Raw genomic sequence first — 21,995 nt, forward strand, 5'->3', positions numbered from 1 at the left:
GTGTGTGTGTGTGTGTGTGTGTGTGTGTGTGTGTGTGTGTGTGTGTGTGTGTGTGTGTGTGTGTGTGTGTGTGTGTGTGTGTGTGTGTGTGTGTGTGTGTGTGTGTGTGTGTGTGTGTGTGTGTGTGTGTTGGTAAGCGTGAATCTAGTCTTCGGAGTCTTGGAGGTGCTGTAAGTTTATGTGTGCGAACAGCGATCTAGGTGGGCTGTCATCAGGTTACGGAATGATTGGGGTGTTCTCGTTTAACGGTTGAGGTTATGTGTCGATGATTCCCGAGGAATGAAATAAATAAACGCCATGAGGCGTTTACGGCATTGATAAGTGACATTTATATACTCAGAAGTGTGTGTGTGGTGTGCCCCCCTCCCCAAGAACAAAAGTACATGTTCAATCAACTGCGTCATCAGAATGCTGTTTATTTTTGCATTTGTGTTAGTTAAAAGTGAATGCATTTTGTCTTTCTGGGAATAGCTGAGAGAAGAAGCTTAATTGATCCTTGGGATTTTACTCGGGGAAAAGCTGTCTGTCACCTGACCAGCCTACTGCTTGCCAGGAAATCAGTGGAGTATGTTCAGTACACTTGGCAGGCTCACTTCTTATCGCAACAGGAATTTGGCACGTGGAAGATTGTTTTTTGTCCAACAGTTCTCAGACTTTTCCTGCGTAAGACGTAGTTTACTACTACTCTGCTATGACAAGGAGGTCGGATGAGTTCGCTGTTTTTCAGACGTTGCCGTCCCTGCCTATGATAAAATGGCGTGGGCGTTCTGCCCCTCTGTATTTCTTTGGTTGCTAGGATGCATTCTGAGTCCAGTGCAGATTTACTCTCATATATATTGCCAGGGCGTCGAAGTTAATTTGAATTGATGTGTGTCATCTTTCCCTTGTGTGAAGGACGTAATGTGAATTGATGTGTGTCATCTTTCCCTTGTGTGAAGGACGTAATGTGTGAAATATTTTGGTTGCATGGAGGGTTGGTTTAGTTGGCCAGTTGATTATTGATGAGGTGTAGAGTGCATTCGTAGTAGCAGTTACGACTGGTGTCACAATGTGGATATTTATTTTGGTATTTGGTATTGTTTCAGGTAGGAGTGCCTGCAAGCATGTGGGATACTATAGCCGTTGCCCACTTTTGATTCCTAGTGACCAAGTATGGGGTGTTCGTAGCATGCCTCACAATGCCACAAGGAAGACCTCAGGCCCTCGTGCGATTACCTTGCTTTCCGAGGAGGTGTACGGTTATAGATTTAGTGGGAGTGCCTAGTCTGTCTCAAAGAGTAGTTTGAGATCAGGGGATGTACTGAGTAGCAACTTTCATGTGAACTGTAGCTGTAGTGTGTGTTTACTGGTATCAACGAAGACATGGAGGACTAATTTGTCTGAATATCAGCGTTTCAGAAGATCAGTTGTGTGCGTGATGGGGAAGCAGCTTTTTTGGAGTTGGAGATGTGAAGAACCAGACAGAACGAAGCACCTGTAGTGTTTGTGACTTGGATAAGGAATTGCATTGTTCAGGTATGTTAGAGAGTAGAGTTTATTTACATTCCATAGATCCTTCTTAGGACTAAACCAAAGGATGGAGAACAAATCATTTCATACAATACATATAAACTTCAGTACTTTTGACACAATTACAAGGATGTGTTTCACATGTGAATGTACATAACCTTCAGATTCTGCAATTCAAGTATGAAAAATAATTTAAATGCAGGCTTGAACACCTTTAAATCATTTAGAGTTTTAATTGTTGGTGGAAGATCATTAAATGACTTGATACGCGTATAATACGTTCCTTTTTGACGTTTATTAGGGTTAGCATAGACTATAGAAAAATTATATACTTGTAATTAATTTTTATTTTATTGTTGAGATTTGTCAAACTCCACTTACAAAATAAAAGTCTAGTCAATGATATGTTGGTGTCCATGAAACCCAAAGGTTCTGGAAATAAATATGACATGCGCCCTGATGTGGAGAAAAGGTGTTTAGAGTATTACAGTAAGTGCAGTACTTGAAAGTTACTGTAACTAAAACATTTGACTTCCCTTACCAGTGAATCTGGCCTGCGTTGTCACTCGTTATAACTTGAAACTGTTGCTTGTGTTTTCCAGGTCGTGGAGACAGCATGTATTGCTCTGAAGTCAAGCATGACGGATCCGTTACCGTCGTCAGTGCTGGGAAATAATTTGCTGTTTCTTGGTGGCATCCCTGAATTTTAATGAAGATGAGAATACAGTGCAGCAGCTTTTCTCCTGTCCAAGGTATATAAGAGCAGTTGGAGGCAGAAGAATATTGTAAAACTAACCTCATTCTTGATATTAAAAAAGTGTACAAAATAAAAGATGTTTTTCCAGCCTGATGGTACTAACATGACATAACAGATTGTTAATCACTGGCTTTTCAACGCAGAATTGTAAGCGAGTCCCATGGCAGTCTATGAGGCACTGGTATAGATCTTTCTCTGAGCACCCAGAACTCATTATTTACTGGTACAGTGAGCCTGTTAGAGGCTGTATCACAATTAGTTTGTGTTTAGTATCCTGCCAGTACCAGGAGGCATCTGCACGTAATGTATTTCTTTCTCATATCATAAACCCAGATTTCCCATTTTCTCTGTCCCTTTTACATCAGTTGCTGATTTAGGAAGCAGCTACTGCATTGGCCACTGTTGTGACCAACATTTTGTACACTGAACATTAGGATGTGAGTGTAATTATCTGTACTCATTGTGATTCGCCGTTGCAGTTCTGATGATCCACATGTGGAGATCTCCGCAGTCCATGGGATTGCGTGCAGATTGCAGGACAAGCAAGCCAGAGCCACTCACCAGATGGCAGTCACAGGCAAGTTCATCCATTTGAGTAAATTGTTTAATAAACTTATTTTCTGAATTGCAATGCCATTATTGAAAGAAGAAGACCTTTTTTCCTGAAAAGTAGTAAATGGTTGAGACTACAAAGAAACAATGAAGAACGTGATTTTTCTTTGCCAGTTTAAGGAACCACATTTTGAGGCTGACCTCCACATTGTTCTATAATTGAGAATGCATGGAGTGTACCTCCATGCTCCCACTGCCTCATGGCATTGCGCTTAGTCACAAGGATAACTGCAGCTGATATAGCGAACCATTAAATGTTTAAAAATCATAATCTGTGTTGGTTTTCTGTAAGTCCAAGTGGTGTTAGAACCCAAAGACCACTGTGAGAACCTGAAATCTCTCTTAAAACCACATTTAGTATGTGAACTTGTTGAAAGCGTCTGCTTCATATCTGGAAAAGCCAGTAAGGCCTGTTGTGTATGTTGGTAGGAGTGTTTGTTGCTGCAGCCATGAAAGAGTTACGACGGTGTGTTCCTTGTTTGTCACTACACAATGGTGGCGATATCTCAGGTAGCTGGTGAGTTCAGTTTCATAAATTTAGATTGTTCAACATTGAAACAATTTATATTACTGATGGTGAAGTTTCCACCTTTGCTTCCAGAAGGTATGATAAAGTGGCATTACTGATGGTGATATGGAAAAAAAATCTAATTGCTACGGCTACCTCTTGCCCCTTGTCGGTTGAATTCACCTTAGTAGTAGAAGTGCTACAGATGTTGGCTGTGTTGTAGTGGCTTGCCATTTCTTAATCTTTCATTTAGGTCCTTTCTCCATGACATCAAAACAGGCGAACCTGAGGGGCATGGACCGACTGGTGCTTGTAGACTCCCTTGCTGTCATAATGGGGCACGAGGAGAGGGAGCCGTGTATCTTGGAGACAGCGATCAACATCCTCGGCTCCAAACAGACGGCAAGCGAACTGATCGTTAAATATCCACTGAATCAGTGGCAACAGAAGTTGCGTGGGACTGACGTGATGTGTGTGAGTTGTAGAGTTTGTAGTTGCAGTATTATGACGTGTGGAATAATGGCCCACTTGGCGAATGCTTTAAATTTGCTGGGGGGGGGGGGGGAGGAAAGAAAGGCTCCAGTATGAATCTGTGAGTGAGGGAGTTCAGAATTTGTCAGGTCGCTGGTTGTGACACTGTCGTGACCCGTATTTAAAGTTAACTTGTGAATGGGTTTGTAATGAACTTGACAGAATTTGTCTTCTGAAAATGGAAGGTGCTTGTTCATTGGCTAAGGTAGGAGTGTTAACTGCTTGGTGAAGTAAAACTGTGTGCTTTTAGAAGAGTGTGATGTCTTGATTTCTTGAATGTGACTGTATTTTCTCTTTCTGGGAGTAGCAGATTACGAGAAACAGAATGATCCTTCAGATTCTACTGAGCACCATGCTGTTTGTCACGTGACCTGCGTACTGCCAGCCAGACAAGCATTGAAGTACGTGCGGCAACAGTTGGCAGACCGACTTGATGTCAGAAGATTAAACCTGCTGGGACAAAGAAGGAACATCGTATCCGCAAGAAACTGATATCAGTCTGAACGAGGCATTCGTTGTGTGAGTACATGAGCATTAGAATGTATTTGATGTGGTTGTCGTGTGAGAGAGATGAGTCTGTCCAATTTTATTAGGTACTTCAGATGTTGTGAACTTAAATGTGAGATTTGATATGTTGAAAGACCTATGTGCGGTGAGAGATTGGCATAATTGCAGTATCTGTGGTATGCTAGAGGCATTCATGATTCTCTAGTGAATATATTGTTCATAGGACATCAAAATTGGAGGTTAGGTATAGCTTGTAGACGAGGGTGGTGACTATTTGTGATAAGGTTTTGTTAATGAGTGGTTTTGTTACATGTGTGATGTGTGTAGTGCTGTGGAGCCTTTAATGTGATGTGTTTACTAATTAATAAGTGAGTAATTGCCAAGGTGAGGAATTTAGTTTTGTTGACGTGTGAGTATTGTGCACAGTGACCGGAGCTGCTGGGATATTTTCTGTGCTTTTGGTTAATTTTGAGCAAGGGGATCGGTTATGAAACCTTTAAATTAGGTGATGTGTTGAATGTGATTGCATTTTTTTTCTGGTAATAGCTGCAGAGAAGAAGCTTGATTGATCCATGGGACTTTACTGAGGTTGAAGGATGCGTCACCTGACATGACTACTGCTTGCCAGGAAAAGAGTGGAGTATGTGCAGAAACACTATGGTGGCTCACTGATATGACGACAGGAAATCAATCGGCTGTTATCACGAAGGACCTCATGTCTGCGAGAGATTTATCTCTGTGTCAACTTGACATGCATTGTGTAAGTATACGAGAAATATGATTATCAGATGTGCTAATTCATGATTCACACAATCAAATTCTTTGGCAAGATAGCGAAATATTCCACCAACATGCACTTCATTATTTAGTTCACTTAAGATTTTGTGTGTAAAATTCAATAGCACGTTGTTGCATGTCTTTTTGAAATTTTTTTAGAGAATGCCGTTGGTAATGAAACTGGTCTGTAAGTAGACGTACCTGTCAATTTAGGTAAAGATCTTGTTTATGTTTACAAGATGTTTTGATATCTGCATTGGAACAAGTTTCACAGTTTGAAGGACAGTATTAGGGTGTGGTGTGGAGTACTGGCAGACCTAATAATATAATAAGGTTGCTTCACTGTCTTAACCTAAAATAGACCCATGACAAAAAATGTCTTCTCAAAATGGAATGTGAATTTATTTGCTTTACATGAGGTGTAGGGGCCGTCAAAGACATGTATTTCTTTAATTATTTGATGTTAGTATTCTACCATACTGACTAAAAGACTAGAAAAGAAGAGTGATGGGAGACGACCAATTTGGATTCAGGAGAGGAAGAGGAACCAGAGATGCCATCGGAGTTATGAGAATAATTTCAGAGAGAGTTCTCGATGTCAAGGAAGAAGTATGTGCCTGCTTCATCGACAGGAAGAAGGCTTTCGATCGAGTAAAATGGAAGAAATTAATGAGGATCCTACAGAGAATTGGAATTGATTGGAGAGATAGAAGACTAATCGAAAACCTGTACATGCAGCAGAAAGTCAACGTGAGACTGGACTCAGGAGACACCAACAGCGTTGAGGTAGGTAGAGGTGTAAGACAGGGATGCTGCGTATCACCACTTATTTTTAACCTGTACGGGGAATGGCTTGCCAAGGAAGCTGTGGAGACTTCAAAATTGGAGGAAGATCATAATGACTGTAAAGTATGCAGACGACTTGGTAGTATTGGCGAAGGAAGAGGAGGAATTACAGAACATGATGGACAAGTTAGTGGTAACAGGTAGAGAGTATGGAATGGAAATCAACATTGAAAAATCAAAGGTAATGAGGATGGCACCGAGAGCAGAACCATTGAACGTTGTAGTTGGAAACCAACGGCTGCAGAATGTGGAGAATTTCAAGTACTTGGGAAGCATAATCACGACGGACGCCCTATGCACCAAGGAAGTAAAAGCAAGGATAGCCATGGCCAAGGCAGTTTTCCGTCAAGAAGAGGATACTTCTCACTAACAAGTTGGGATTGGAGATGAAGAAGAAACTAGTGAAGTGTTACGTATGGAGCAGAGACCTGGACACTCAGGATGAAGGAACAGAAATACCTGGAGAGTTTTGAAATATGTGGTGTTGGAGAAGAATAGAGAAGATCAGGTGGACGTATCGAGTTACCAACGAAGAAGTATTGAGGAGAGTCGACGAGCAAAGAAACATTCTGCAGGCGATTACACGAAGGAAAGCTAACTGGCTCGGACATTACGAGAAGGAATGGGTTACTGAGTGACATCATCGAAGGTCAGGTTGAAGGAAAGCGAGGACTGGGAAGAAGACTGATACAGCTAACCGACGATCTGAAACAAGGAAAGAAGATGAAGTTCCAGGAATTAAAATGAGAAGCTGAGAATAGGGAAAACTGGAGAGTTCTTTTTGGGCAAAGCAATGGACCTGTTGTAAGACAGAACACTGAATAATAATAATAATAATAATAATAATAGTATTCTACCATGTTTTCCATTGGAGGTAGCTCTGCCTTCATTTTATGTGTTTGGCATTGGTATTTTAATTTGGTCAAGAAAGGGGCTTTCTAGGATAGGTAAGATAGCTGCCCTATCTCTCGGTGAGAGACTGAGGCCGAGTTTCTCTTTTTTGAGAGAGTGTTTTATTTATTTCTTGTGAGAGGTTGAGATATCGTTTGAGTCTTCGTTGTCGTGGTTTTGAACTTTGTAAATGTTTGCTCATGTTTGATTCTTTTGAAATTGATATTGTATTTATATCTCGTTATCATTGTTCATTTACATCCAGTTTACATAAAATGGGATTGCCGGTGGATGTAATGACACCAAGAACCTCCCCATTTTAACTTCAGAAAGGCCGATACTGTTAAAAGGTTTGTTTTCTTTCCATTTTATCGATGTCATTTCTGAGCATCGGCGATCGGTGGTTGGTATGTTTGACTTATATTCTGTGTTTGTGTTTCATGTACGCCAGTGCATCGGACACGTACCAGTGGACGCGGCGTGTTCTGGAGGGGACTCGAAGCGAAGGGCTCTTTGTGCGTGTGTTGCGGTATCGTCCATTAGCTTACTTTGAATGGCGTATGGTGCAGTACTTGGTGCAACGTGCAAAGGTAGTTGATTTTTTCGATCACGTAGAGTTATTATTGTCTCTAACGGAGTCCGACGAACGCAAAGGAATTTTGAAATTTCATTCTGATTTGAAATCAGACATTGACATGTGCCCTCTGTTGGCTGTTTAGAACGGTCAAAGATGTAGGCAGATTGCGTGTAGCCCCATTAAATGTAGAGTATGACACACTCTGAGTAGGTAAAGTATTTGAGTTTGGTTGACCACGAGGCTCACCACGGCAAGTGTCAGCCTCAAGGAGAGACTGAGGCAGAGTGACTTATTTTTTAATTTATTTTAAGAAGCAGAGATATGGATGGAAGGAAATTGGTTGCATTGTGCATTTCGCTCTGTTTACTTGCCCCCTGGACCACCACCATGAGGCACGTGGAAGATTGTGCTGTCAATTTTGTTTTTTGGCGAACACTTCTCAGACATTTCCTGCATAAGACATAGTTTACTACTACTCTACTATGACAAGGAGGTCGGAAGCGTAGGCATGTATCCATCAGCCTTTAGTCTTTTCTGCTTGCGAAGAGGCACACCTACTTTCTCACATGTCACGCCACCTCTACCGAAATGTTCACTAGCATATGTATGTTTTTATTGTGGATTCGTTTGAATCAGGCCACCCGAAAAGGGTCACGGTGTAGTTTGCGTATGCTGCGTCTTCGAGATTTTCAGCTCTTGGAGGATAGCTTGGATTTACTAGGAGTAGGAGTAGCTGCGTTGGAATCAGGCTAAAAGAAAATGGTGATACATCATGTTCTGTAGGTTATAGAAACAGCAAGGTACGTGCTCTGCGTGAATAGGTAGCAGGATGCTGGCTCACTTGCATGAATTGTTGAGGGTGCGCCGTGTCCGTAGTTGGCTACGATCTCAGGTACACACTTTCGTTCGGCTATCCCGCATCTGCAGGGCTTAAGAAGGCTGGGTTAGAGTGCGTCAGTAGCTGGCCATCAGGCTAGTGGTCGACATGTATAGTTTTGTTGGGCGATGCTTCGTCCATGCCAGGCGACTGGTTGACGTGAATATCTTGCTTAGCCTAGGCTGCGTCTGTAGCCGTGTGCCTTGTCAGTTGTATGGGTTTGTTTGGTAATGCTGCATGTGCAGTGCTGTACCAGTTAGGTTTATGTTTGCTTGCCTACTTTGTGTCTGAAATAGGCCACCACTGTAGAGGTTTGTTATTAATCCTAGGTTGCTGCGGTAGCAATAAATCTTTTCACATGCTTAGTTTGGCCCAGCTGTGGCCGTAGAAGGCAACAAGACCACAGGCAAACATTGGTCAGTCTGGGTTGCGTACATAGATTCCTAGTGGCTGAATAAATCACAGGTTGGGTTGACAAGGCTCTGTCCGAAGAGATCGACTGTGTTGAAGGCCGCGTCCATAGCAGCTTACTGCCTTACTTGCATAGGTTTGTTGTGTCAGGCTTCGTCCAGAGGAGGATAATTTGTAACGTGGATATTACGATAGTACTAGGCAGTGTCCTTTGCTATGCTGCGTCCGTAGCTGGTAGGAAGTCTATCACAAGAATGATTGAAAGAAAGTGATTTAAGAAGAACTGGAGTGCACGGAAGCACAGAAAAGAATGTTTAAGAGCACATGAAATTTTGAAATATAATAAATTGTTTCAAATACAGAAAAATTGAATTAAATTAATTCTTAACGTTTAATTTAGATAGAAGAAAAATAAAGAAATTTATTTAACTTGTTCACTTTACTATGGTAATCTTTAAGCGTTAAAACATTTCTGGCAAACACTTATTAAAGTTGAAGTAGTACATTATGTTCATGAGATGGGAAGCCATAAATGCAACAGATGATGCTTACATACACATTAACAGATCACTCTTAAAGATATTGTGTGTCTATTAACCGACTAACAAAGTTCTAATTCTTCCTTCTACTGGTGATGGGTTCCTTATGTTGCTTATGCATGGCCGGCGCACTGTAGCAGTAACATTAAGTGATCTGTAAATGTGTTTGTATTGTCATTGCTTCTTGTTTGTGCGAGGAAGCAGACAGGCAACTTATTTAAGAAGATACAAGATGATTTATAGTACAATACAACTGATAAAGATACAGAAGGAAAGATGCAATTAAGTAAAACTGAATTTAAAATTGTAGTATCATACAGTTGATATGTAGTTATGATAAAGTGAGGTCTGATGACAACTCCCTAAAATGCTACATTCTTAGAGGCATAGGTTGGTGTGGCTAGGCTACGTCCACAGCAAGGTACTTTCTCGAGTGTATTGGGTGATTGGGCTATGCTGTGTCTAAAACAGGCTACCACCTGATTGGCATAGGTTGTTTACTTTAGTGTGCGTCCAAAGCGTGAATAGGTTCTGTAGCCGAGGCTGCATCAAGTACGTGGGAGTCGTATGTTGGTCAAGGCTGCATCTGAAGCAGGTTAAGGCTATCGGTAATTTTTGCGAGGCAAGCGAGCTACATCCTAGCGTGTTTAATTTTCTGATAGTTGGCTGCGTTCTAAGCAGGATACAGGCTCAATTGCATAGATTGGTTGGAGTAGGCTACGTCCGTCGCAGGTTACGTGCTCAGTTCCAGATATGTTTGGCCATACTTTTTGACGTGAAAACGTTCGAACATTCGAACTAGAATATAATAGTGACGAAAATTTAGAACTGTGATGTGCGTACCTTCAGAAATTCTTTAAACTTGAACTAGTGAATAATTTGGACAAACCAACCACGCAAGGGAAAACTTGTATAGATTTGACATTTGCAAGAGGTATTCAAATAATTTCAAAGCCATATGTATCCTACTTCTCATACCACTACCCTGTATTCAATAAATGTAAGTTGCAAATGAATTAAACGATTCAAAACAAAAATTTTGTTTAATTTCAATATACACGATTTTTTCTGCAGCGATCTGCTCTGTTATGGGCATAATTTAGTTTGGCTGTGCTCTATGCTCAGGAGGCTTCTTACACATACTTGACAGGTCACCACCATTCACCGACCTCACTACGAACATATGTTGGTTAGGCAAGGCTTTGCTCGAAGCAGAGTTATTTTCCGTAAACCGCGTACGAAACAGATTACTGGGAGATGGCTGCGTCCGAAACGGGATACTACTGCATACGCTTTATTTAGTTGGGCTAGGCTGCGTCCACAGTTGTCTTCATTCGTTCGTCTAATCCGCTTCAGGTTGGTTGGGCTAGGCTGTGTCCGTAACAGCATACGTCCTTAGTAACTTAGGTTTGTTGGGTTTGGTTGCGTCCAAAGCAGGGTACTTTCTCATGTGGATGAGTTGATTTGGCTTGTCTGTGTTCTTAGCTAGCTACCAGTTCAGTGGCATAGATATTGTTTGACTAGGGTGCATCGGGTGCATCTGTAGGTGGCTGTATATTTGTTGTGCTAAATAAAAGCCATATATCCATTTCGTTACTTTTATTTCATTCCCATATCGCAAAGAAAATATTACCCGCAAACGCAGACATATTCGTAATGCTATAAAGCGTTGCACTAGATGGTATACCAAGTTATTATTAAGGGTTCTGAAATCCTTGCTACTATTCTTAAATTTATTTTCAATTTTAGCTTCTCTCAGCAACAATTTCCCACTTTGTGGAAACAAGCAGCTATTGTTCCAGTTTTCAAAAAAGAAGACAAAACTGTTTCTGTTATAAACTATAGACCTACTACCATAATTAATAATGTTTCCAAAATATTTGAAATTATTGTACATACCATGTTTCTTATAATTTTAATTCTAAATGAATCCCTTGTCAACATGGTTTTAGTAAATCCAAATCCACCACTTCTAATCTGGTTACGTTTTTGGATTTATTTTCCCCTATAGCTTGTTCCCAGTCTCAAGCTGATGCATTTTATGTTGATTTTATCATTTATTTACTTCCATCATTTTGTTTTCTATATTACTCCATATTTATTAATGTTTTCTTTAAATCATTGCTTTACAGACTAATAATGAACATCAGATGAACCACGCCATATAAAAAACAATGCCTTCGTTCTAATATATAAGAGTAATTCTGATAAGAACATCTTCCATAAACTGCATAACATTGTAAAGGATTGTAATTCGAGTTTTAAATTTACCAATCTAATTTATACCTGAAGACGGTTAAATATAACCGAAACATGTCGTAAGAGACCTTCCAATTTCTAAATCGATCATTCGATGCGGAACGTGAAATGATATTTTAAATATTTTATCATCTTATTATAAATTGTGATTTGACATTTATCAGTGTTGTTTCGCATGTCTTACGTTTGCACAAACTTGGTGACTATGAACTGTCTGCTGGTTATATGATTGATTTCTTAGTTACCTAACCAGCAGACATTCGCAAGTACGTTATTCTGGAGTTTTGTCATTTCCTTTTGATTTATTGTCTGGTATCTTTCAAGGATCTGTATTAGGACCTTTGTTGTTTAATGTGCAATGTCATTAAATTGTAAGGCCATAAAGTCTCCTCAATATAGTTCTTTACTTTGAAAGGACGCAGAAAGCTTAAAGAATTAGAAAAATGTAAACTTAAAACAAATTTGAAAAATTTCAAAATTTTTGGGTTTTGTGTTTTTTTTTTGACAATTTCCAGCAATTTTAGTTTTTTCAAAAAAATTATGAAAATTTATGAAAATGTCGAAATTTTTCCCATTCTATACCTACCAGAAACGTGGAATGACACCCAGTCCATGCGAGACTCCGTCTGTGCAGCACCCAATCTCTGCTTCTCACGGTCTCGGCCGGGCTGCCCATGGGGCCTTTCCCGCGAAAGAGTTCCCGGCGACCGGCCGACCATTGTATCTGTCCCCTCTTCGAGGCCTGCCTCGCTCGCGGCACTGCGTTCTCAGCCACCCGTAAATCAGCAATCGCCGGTCGTGCCTTCACTAACACTTATTTTAAAAAAATATATAAATACGTACATAAAAATGTATGTATGCATATATATTGTTATTTTTTATTCTTACCAAGTCGGTATCGCCGAGGGGTTTGTGGTGCCAAGCAAAACAGAAAACTACCGCGCGCCGTCTGACTTTGCCTCAGAACGGGACCTGCTGACTACGACGCACCGCCGGACATTGACTCGGAACTCGACCGACCAAGTAGCATGCACCGCACTCGCGCGCACACACAGAAGCCACGGCAACGTACTTTATGTGATTTCTTATTATATTATGTTTTTACTCTTTTTTGATTCTACCAAAATTTCTTATTCTCTCAAAAATATATATCCATATTTATATACACATGCGTATATATATTCTTAATTTTATTCTTATGTAGTCGGTATCGCCGAGGGACTTGTGCTGTCAGGCAACGCGGAAAGTAGCACGCACCGAAGAAGTTAGCCAGTCAGATATCACGCACCGTGTGACTTTGACTCAGGCAGCCAACTACCGCACACCGCACACAAACGAGACACGGTAAGCTGCTGATGTTTATTTATATTTTAATTTGGAGTTCCCCCCCTTCTCTTATTGTTTCATTCTTCGCACTGCGTCGTACATGGACGGTCGAGCTCTGCGGCTATGTCCCACGGTGCGTGGTAGTTAAGACAGTCGAGCAAAATCCGTCATAAATAAATCTGAATCTGCCTTCAATGTGTGGATAATGGCAACCCATATCAACATGAGTACCATCAGACATACATGAATGTACAAAAGAAATGTATTTAATCTCGATCTTATGTGTACATGGGATATACGGATGTCCGCACGTAGGAACGTTGAAACTTCGATATCAGCAGACGTGCGTGATTACACCAAACGCACTGATGGTAATGTTTGGCATGTATTGCCTTACGTCAGTGGTCCCCAACCTTTTTTTGCCCAAGAGCACATTTCAGAGTTTATGAGATCGTGGCGGGCGCCAACCAATTAACAAAGCCAAATTTTCTTTTCTCTGGACAAATAAGATATGGACACCAAATAATACACAAAACAACACGACGTTTATTGATACAAGAAACCACGCAATCAAAAATACGTACTTTTATAAGTACAATTATTACTCAAGTGGGAAGTTTGGCACTGCATTTCAGCGGCCAGTTTTTCAAATTTGGGAGAGTAGGATGATGTTGCTGCTCGCAATCGTCAAGATGGGCATTGGTACGTAGAGAACTGTGCTTTGATTTTATAATGTTCATGGTTGAACGGCCTTTATTATTCAGTATAACCTCTTTCCGTATCAACGCGGGCACCGCGTTGGGGACCACTGTTGTACATTATTTCGCCCTCACATCTTCATCAGTTATCAGAGTGATTATTCTCTTGTAACATTGATGTCACTGTTAGGTCAAGGTCATGACACAGACACTACCACTTCCAAGACAAGGCAGGGGTTTCTTTTAGCAATGACGTGCGTGATTCAACCGAGACACTACCACTTTTAATACAAGGCAGAGGTTTGTTTTGGCAATTACGTACAAGATTCACACACGAGATTACCTCTTCCAAGATAAGGCAGGGGTTTCTTTTAGCAATGACGTGCGTGATTCACACAAGACACTACCACTTTCAATACAAGGCAGAGGTTTCTTTTGACAATGATGTACGAGATTCACACAAGACACCACCACTTTTAATACAAGGAAGAGGTTTATTTTAGCAATGACGTGGCAAATCGTCCAAAAAGCGCACAAAACTAAGAATTTTTGAAAAATTTAAACTTTTAATTTTTTTCCGAATTTTCAGAAAATTTTTGGTTTTGTGCGCATTTCAGAAGGTTTGCAGCGTTTTTTGATTTTTCGAAAAATTTGAAAATTTTTCCTTCTAAATTTGACCTGTCCCATCCTTATCAGGACTAGACTCCCAAGTCTTGAGAAGTCACTTGTCCCAAGTCTTGAGAAGTTCTTGTCCCAAGTCTTGAGAAGTCACTCGTCCCAAGTTTTGAGAAGTTCTTGTCCCAAGTCTTGAGAAGTTCTTGTCCCAAGTCTTGACAAGTCACTCGTCCTAAGTCTTGAGAAGTTATTGTCCCAAGTCTTGTCTGCTTGTTTAGGGCTGTGCCTCACCTGTCTTAGCTGAATTCAAATTTTTTCGAAAATTCTTAGTTTTCTTCGCGTTTCGCGCCATTTGCAGTCGTTTTTAATTTTTTTAAAATTTCGAAAATTTTTGACAATTCTCAAAGGGGTACCCCTTTGAGAAATTTCAATCTTTTCGAAAAATTTCGAAAAATTGAAAAACGTGGCAAATCGTCCAAAAAGCGCACAAAACTAAGAATTTTTGAAAAATTTCAACTTTTAATTTTTTTCCGAATTTTCAGAAAATTTTTGGTTTTGTGCGCATTTCAGAAGGTTTGCATCGTTTTTTGATTTTTCGAAAAATTTGAAAATTTTTCCTTCTAAATTTGACCTGTCCCATCCTTATCAGGACTAGACTCCCAAGTCTTGAGAAGTCACTTGTCCCAAGTCTTGAGAAGTCCTTGTCCCAAGTCTTGAGAAGTTCTTGTCCCAAGTCTTGAGAAGTCACTTGTCCCAAGTCTTGAGAAGTCACTCGTCCCAAGTCTTGAGAAGTCACTCGTCCCAAGTCTTAAGAAGTTCTTGTCCCAAGTGTTGAGAAGTCACTTGTCCCAAGTCTTGAGAAGTTCTTGTCCCAAGTCTTGAGAAGTCACTTGTCCCAAGTCTTGAGAAGTTCTTGTCCCAAGTCTTGAGAAGTCCTTGTCCCAAGTCTTGTCTGCTTGTTTAGGGCTGTGCCTCACCTGTCTTAGCTGAATTCAATTTTTTTCGAAAATTCTTAGTTTTCTTCGCGTTTCACGCCATTTGCAGTCGTTTTTAATTTTTTTAAAATTTCGAAAAATTTTGAAAATTCTCAAAGGGGTACCCCTTTGAGAAATTTCGATTTTTTCGAAAAATCGAAAAACGTGGCAAATCGTCCAAAAAGCGCACAAAACTAAGAATTTTTGAAAAATTTCAACTTTTAATTTTTTTCCGAATTTTCCGAAAATTTTTGGTTTTGTGCGCATTTCAGAAGGTTTGCAGCGTTTTTTCATTTTTCGAAAAATTTGAAAATTTTTCCTTCTAAATTTTACCTGTCCCAGCCCTATCAGGACTAGACACCCAAGTCTTGAGAAGTCACTTGTCCCAAGTCTTGAGAAGTCACTCGTCCCAAGTCTTGAGAAGTTCTTGTCCCAAGTCTTGAGAAGTTCTTGTCCCAAGTCTTGAGAAGTCACTTGTCCCAAGTCTTGAGAAGTTATTGTCCCAAGTCTTGTCTGCTTGTTTAGGGCTGTGCCTCACCTGTCTTAGCTGAATTCAAATTTTTTCGAAAATTCTTAGTTTTCTTCGCGTTTCGCGCCATTTGCAGTCGTTTTTAATTTTTTTAAAATTTTGAAAATTTTTGAAAATTCTCAAAGGGGTACCCCTTTGAGAAATTTCAATTTTTTCCAAAAATTTCGAAAAATCGAAAAACGTGGCAAATCGTCCAAAAAGCGCACAAAACTAAGAATTTTTGAAAAATTTCAACTTTTAATTTTTTTCCGAATTTTCAGAAAATTTTTGGTTTTGTGCGCATTTCAGAAGGTTTGCAGCGTTTTTTTGATTTTTCGAAAAATTTGAAAATTTTTCCTTCTAAATTTGACCTGTCCCATCCTTATCAGGACTAGACTCCCAAGTCTTGAGAAGTCACTTGTCCCAAGTCTTGAGAAGTCCTTGTCCCAAGTCTTGAGAAGTTCTTGTCCCAAGTCTTGAGAAGTCACTTGTCCCAAGTCTTGAGAAGTCACTCGTCCCAAGTCTTGAGAAGTCACTCGTCCCAAGTCTTAAGAAGTTCTTGTCCCAAGTGTTGAGAAGTCACTTGTCCCAAGTCTTGAGAATTTCTTGTCCCAAGTCTTGAGAAGTCACTTGTCCTAAGTCTTGAGAAGTCACTCGTCCCAAGTCTTGAGAAGTTCTTGTCCCAAGTCTTGAGAAGTTCTTGTCCCAAGTCTTGAGAAGTTCTTGTCCCAAGTCTTGAGAAGTCCTTGTCCCAAGTCTTGAGAAGTTATTGTCCCAAGTCTTGTCTGCTTGTTTAGGGCTGTGCCTCACCAGTCTTAGCTGAATTCAATTTTTTTCGAAAATTCTTAGTTTTCTTCGCGTTTCACGCCATTTGCAGTCGTTTTTAATTTTTTTAAAATTTCGAAAATTTTTGAAAATTCTCAAAGGGGTACCCCTTTGAGAAATTTCAATTTTTTCCAAAAATTTCGAAAAATCGAAAAACGTGGCAAATCGTCCAAAAAGCGCACAAAACTAAGAATTTTTGAAAAATTTCAACTTTTAATTTTTTTCCGAATTTTCCGAAAATTTTTGGTTTTGTGCGCATTTCAGAAGGTTTGCAGCGTTTTTTCATTTTTCGAAAAATTTGAAAATTTTTCCTTCTAAATTTGACCTGTCCCAGCCCTATCAGGACTAGACACCCAAGTCTTGAGAAGTCACTTGTCCCAAGTCTTGAGAAGTCACTCGTCCCAAGTCTTGAGAAGTTCTTGTCCCAAGTCTTGAGAAGTTCTTGTCCCAAGTCTTGAGAAGTCACTTGTCCCAAGTCTTGAGAAGTTATTGTCCCAAGTCTTGTCTGCTTGTTTAGGGCTGTGCCTCACCTGTCTTAGCTGAATTCAAATTTTTTCGAAAATTCTTAGTTTTCTTCGCGTTTCGCGCCATTTGCAGTCGTTTTTAATTTTTTTAAAATTTTGAAAATTTTTGAAAATTCTCAAAGGGGTACCCCTTTGAGAAATTTCAATTTTTTCCAAAAATTTCGAAAAATCGAAAAACGTGGCAAATCGTCCAAAAAGCGCACAAAACTAAGAATTTTTGAAAAATTTCAACTTTTAATTTTTTTCCGAATTTTCAGAAAATTTTTGGTTTTGTGCGCATTTCAGAAGGTTTGCAGCGTTTTTTTGATTTTTCGAAAAATTTGAAAATTTTTCCTTCTAAATTTGACCTGTCCCATCCTTATCAGGACTAGACTCCCAAGTCTTGAGAAGTCACTTGTCCCAAGTCTTGAGAAGTCCTTGTCCCAAGTCTTGAGAAGTTCTTGTCCCAAGTCTTGAGAAGTCACTTGTCCCAAGTCTTGAGAAGTCACTCGTCCCAAGTCTTGAGAAGTCACTCGTCCCAAGTCTTAAGAAGTTCTTGTCCCAAGTGTTGAGAAGTCACTTGTCCCAAGTCTTGAGAAGTTCTTGTCCCAAGTCTTGAGAAGTCACTTGTCCTAAGTCTTGAGAAGTCACTCGTCCCAAGTCTTGAGAAGTTCTTGTCCCAAGTCTTGAGAAGTTCTTGTCCCAAGTCTTGAGAAGTTCTTGTCCCAAGTCTTGAGAAGTCCTTGTCCCAAGTCTTGAGAAGTTATTGTCCCAAGTCTTGTCTGCTTGTTTAGGGCTGTGCCTCACCAGTCTTAGCTGAATTCAATTTTTTTCGAAAATTCTTAGTTTTCTTCGCGTTTCACGCCATTTGCAGTAGTTTTTAATTTTTTTAAAATTTCGAAAAATCGAAAAACGTGGCAAATCGTCCAAAAAGCGCACAAAACTAAGAATTTTTGAAAAATTTCAACTTTTAATTTTTTTCCGAATTTTCAGAAAATTTTTGGTTTTGTGCGCATTTCAGAAGGTTTGCAGCGTTTTTTGATTTTTCGAAAAAATTGAAAATTTTTCCTTCTAAATTTGACCTGTCCCATCCTTATCAGGACTAGACTCCCAAGTCTTGAGAAGTCACTTGTCCCAAGTCTTGAGAAGTCCTTGTCCCAAGTCTTGAGAAGTTCTTGTCCCAAGTCTTGAGAAGTCACTTGTCCCAAGTCTTGAGAAGTCACTCGTCGCAAGTCTTGAGAAGTCACTCGTCCCAAGTCTTGAGAAGTTCTTGTCCCAAGTCTTGAGAAGTCACTTGTCCCAAGTCTTGAGAAGTCACTCGTTTTAAGTCTTGAGAAGTTCTTGTCCCAAGTCTTGAGAAGTCACTTGTCCCAAGTCTTGAGAAGTTCTTGTCCCAAGTCTTGTCTGCTTGTTTAGGGCTGTGCCTCACCCGTCTTAGCAGAATTCAAATTTTTTCGAAAATTCTTAGTTTTCTTCGCGTTTCACGCCATTTGCAGTCGTTTTTAATTTTTTTAAAATTTCGAAACATTTTGAAAATTCTCAAAGGGGTACCCCTTTGAGAAATTTCAATTTTTTCGAAAAATCGAAAAACGTGACAAATCGTCCAAAAAGCGCACAAAACTAAGAATTTTTGAAAAATTTCAACTTTTAATTTTTTTCCGAATTTTCCGAAAATTTTTGGTTTTGTGCGCATTTCAGAAGGTTTGCAGCGTTTTTTGATTTTTCGAAAAATTTGAAAATTTTTCCTTCTAAATTTGACCTGTCCCAGCCCTATCAGGACTAGACACCCAAGTCTTGAGAAGTCACTTGTCCCAAGTCTTGAGAAGTCACTCGTCCCAAGTCTTGAGAAGTTCTTGTCCCAAGTCTTGAGAAGTTCTTGTCCCAAGTGTTGAGAAGTCACTTGTCCCAAGTCTTGAGAAGTTCTTGTCCCAAGTCTTGAGAAGTCACTTGTCCCAAGTCTTGAGAAGTCACTCGTCCCAAGTCTTGAGAAGTCACTCGTCCCAAGTCTTAAGAAGTTCTTGTCCCAAGTGTTGAGAAGTCACTTGTCCCAAGTCTTGAGAAGTTCTTGTCCCAAGTCTTGAGAAGTCACTTGTCCTAAGTCTTGAGAAGTCACTCGTCCCAAGTCTTGAGAAGTTCTTGTCCCAAGTCTTGAGAAGTTCTTGTCCCAAGTCTTGAGAAGTTCTTGTCCCAAGTCTTGAGAAGTCCTTGTCCCAAGTCTTGAGAAGTTATTGTCCCAAGTCTTGTCTGCTTGTTTAGGGCTGTGCCTCACCAGTCTTAGCTGAATTCAATTTTTTTCGAAAATTCTTAGTTTTCTTCGCGTTTCACGCCATTTGCAGTCGTTTTTAATTTTTTTAAAATTTCGAAAATTTTTGAAAATTCTCAAAGGGGTACCCCTTTGAGAAATTTCAATTTTTTCCAAAAATTTCGAAAAATCGAAAAACGTGGCAAATCGTCCAAAAAGCGCACAAAACTAAGAATTTTTGAAAAATTTCAACTTTTAATTTTTTTCCGAATTTTCAGAAAATTTTTGGTTTTGTGCGCATTTCAGAAGGTTTGCAGCGTTTTTTGATTTTTCGAAAAAATTGAAAATTTTTCCTTCTAAATTTGACCTGTCCCATCCTTATCAGGACTAGACTCCCAAGTCTTGAGAAGTCACTTGTCCCAAGTCTTGAGAAGTCCTTGTCCCAAGTCTTGAGAAGTTCTTGTCCCAAGTCTTGAGAAGTCACTTGTCCCAAGTCTTGAGAAGTCACTCGTCCCAAGTCTTGAGAAGTCACTCGCCCCAAGTCTTAAGAAGTTCTTGTCCCAAGTGTTGAGAATTCACTTGTCCCAAGTCTTGAGAAGTTCTTGTCCCAAGTCTTGAGAAGTCACTTGTCCTAAGTCTTGAGAGTCACTCGTCCCAAGTCTTGAGAAGTTCTTGTCCCAAGTCTTGAGAAGTTCTTGTCCCAAGTCTTGAGAAGTCCTTGTCCCAAGTCTTGTCTGCTTGTTTAGGGCTGTGCCTCACCTGTCTTAGCTGAATTCAATTTTTTCGAAAATTCTTAGTTTTCTTCGCGTTTCACGCCATTTGCAGTCGTTTTTAATTTTTTTAAAATTTCGAAAAATTTTGAAAATTCTCAAAGGGGTACCCCTTTGAGAAATTTCAATTTTTTCGAAAAATAGAAAAACGTGGCAAATCGTCCAAAAAGCGCACAAAACTAAGAATTTTTGAAAAATTTCAACTTTTAATTTTTTTCCGAATTTTCCGAAAATTTTTGGTTTTGTGCGCATTTCAGAAGGTTTGCAGCGTTTTTTCATTTTTCGAAAAATTTGAAAATTTTTCCTTCTAAATTTGACCTGTCCCAGCCCTATCAGGACTAGACACCCAAGTCTTGAGAAGTCACTTGTCCCAAGTCTTGAGAAGTCACTCGTCCCAAGTCTTGAGAAGTTCTTGTCCCAAGTCTTGAGAAGTTCTTGTCCCAAGTCTTGAGAAGTCACTTGTCCCAAGTCTTGAGAAGTTATTGTCCCAAGTCTTGTCTGCTTGTTTAGGGCTGTGCCTCACCTGTCTTAGCTGAATTCAAATTTTTTCGAAAATTCTTAGTTTTCTTCGCGTTTCACGCCATTTGCAGTCGTTTTTAATTTTTTTAAAATTTCGAAAATTTTTGAAAATTCTCAAAGGGGTACCCCTTTGAGAAATTTCAATTTTTTCCAAAAATTTCGAAAAATCGAAAAACGTGGCAAATCGTCCAAAAAGCGCACAAAACTAAGAATTTTTGAAAAATTTCAACTTTTAATTTTTTTCCGAATTTTCCGAAAATTTTTGGTTTTGTGCGCATTTCAGAAGGTTTGCAGCGTTTTTTCATTTTTCGAAAAATTTGAAAATTTTTCCTTCTAAATTTGACCTGTCCCAGCCCTATCAGGACTAGACACCCAAGTCTTGAGAAGTCACTTGTCCCAAGTCTTGAGAAGTCACTCGTCCCAAGTCTTGAGAAGTTCTTGTCCCAAGTCTTGAGAAGTTCTTGTCCCAAGTCTTGAGAAGTCACTTGTCCCAAGTCTTGAGAAGTTATTGTCCCAAGTCTTGTCTGCTTGTTTAGGGCTGTGCCTCACCTGTCTTAGCTGAATTCAAATTTTTTCGAAAATTCTTAGTTTTCTTCGCGTTTCGCGCCATTTGCAGTCGTTTTTAATTTTTTTAAAATTTTGAAAATTTTTGAAAATTCTCAAAGGGGTACCCCTTTGAGAAATTTCAATTTTTTCCAAAAATTTCGAAAAATCGAAAAACGTGGCAAATCGTCCAAAAAGCGCACAAAACTAAGAATTTTTGAAAAATTTCAACTTTTAATTTTTTTCCGAATTTTCAGAAAATTTTTGGTTTTGTGCGCATTTCAGAAGGTTTGCAGCGTTTTTTTGATTTTTCGAAAAATTTGAAAATTTTTCCTTCTAAATTTGACCTGTCCCATCCTTATCAGGACTAGACTCCCAAGTCTTGAGAAGTCACTTGTCCCAAGTCTTGAGAAGTCCTTGTCCCAAGTCTTGAGAAGTTCTTGTCCCAAGTCTTGAGAAGTCACTTGTCCCAAGTCTTGAGAAGTCACTCGTCCCAAGTCTTGAGAAGTCACTCGTCCCAAGTCTTAAGAAGTTCTTGTCCCAAGTGTTGAGAAGTCACTTGTCCCAAGTCTTGAGAAGTTCTTGTCCCAAGTCTTGAGAAGTCACTTGTCCTAAGTCTTGAGAAGTCACTCGTCCCAAGTCTTGAGAAGTTCTTGTCCCAAGTCTTGAGAAGTTCTTGTCCCAAGTCTTGAGAAGTTCTTGTCCCAAGTCTTGAGAAGTCCTTGTCCCAAGTCTTGAGAAGTTATTGTCCCAAGTCTTGTCTGCTTGTTTAGGGCTGTGCCTCACCAGTCTTAGCTGAATTCAATTTTTTTCGAAAATTCTTAGTTTTCTTCGCGTTTCACGCCATTTGCAGTAGTTTTTAATTTTTTTA

General features: G+C 39.7%; 1 protein-coding gene across 8 annotated transcripts in view; it reads left to right on the plus strand.

Moving 5' to 3' along the window:
* The first annotated feature begins 144 nt into the window (after positions 1–144).
* The window catches only part of LOC147873076 (transcription-associated protein 1-like), a 35,861-nt gene continuing 14,010 nt past the window's right edge, over positions 145–21,995 (plus strand). The window contains exons 1-11 of one of the 8 annotated variants that reach the window (XM_087353771.1): positions 472–663; positions 1,086–1,515; positions 2,112–2,261; positions 2,746–2,843; positions 3,308–3,395; positions 3,640–3,788; positions 4,225–4,436; positions 4,971–5,184; positions 7,204–7,288; positions 7,390–7,528; positions 12,806–13,122. In XM_087353771.1, coding sequence (XP_087209897.1) covers positions 2,831–2,843; positions 3,308–3,395; positions 3,640–3,788; positions 4,225–4,409 — 435 coding nt within the window. In that variant the 5' untranslated portion in view covers positions 472–663; positions 1,086–1,515; positions 2,112–2,261; positions 2,746–2,830 and the 3' untranslated portion in view covers positions 4,410–4,436; positions 4,971–5,184; positions 7,204–7,288; positions 7,390–7,528; positions 12,806–13,122. Of the gene's footprint in view, positions 201–471; positions 664–954; positions 974–1,085; positions 1,516–2,111; positions 2,262–2,745; positions 2,844–3,307; positions 3,396–3,639; positions 3,861–4,224; positions 4,437–4,970; positions 5,185–7,203; positions 7,289–7,389; positions 7,529–12,493; positions 12,769–12,805; positions 13,123–21,995 lie in introns of those variants that run through there. The other 7 variants (XM_087353768.1, XM_087353765.1, XM_087353772.1 and 4 more) reach the window with 7 other exon arrangements.

The sequence above is a fragment of the Zootermopsis nevadensis genome, unplaced genomic scaffold (genome assembly GCF_977971745.1).
Source record: "Zootermopsis nevadensis isolate Lab colony 2312 unplaced genomic scaffold, Znev_1.0 Znev_ptg000022l, whole genome shotgun sequence".
In the NCBI taxonomy this organism is placed as follows: Eukaryota; Metazoa; Arthropoda; class Insecta; order Blattodea; family Termopsidae; genus Zootermopsis; species Zootermopsis nevadensis.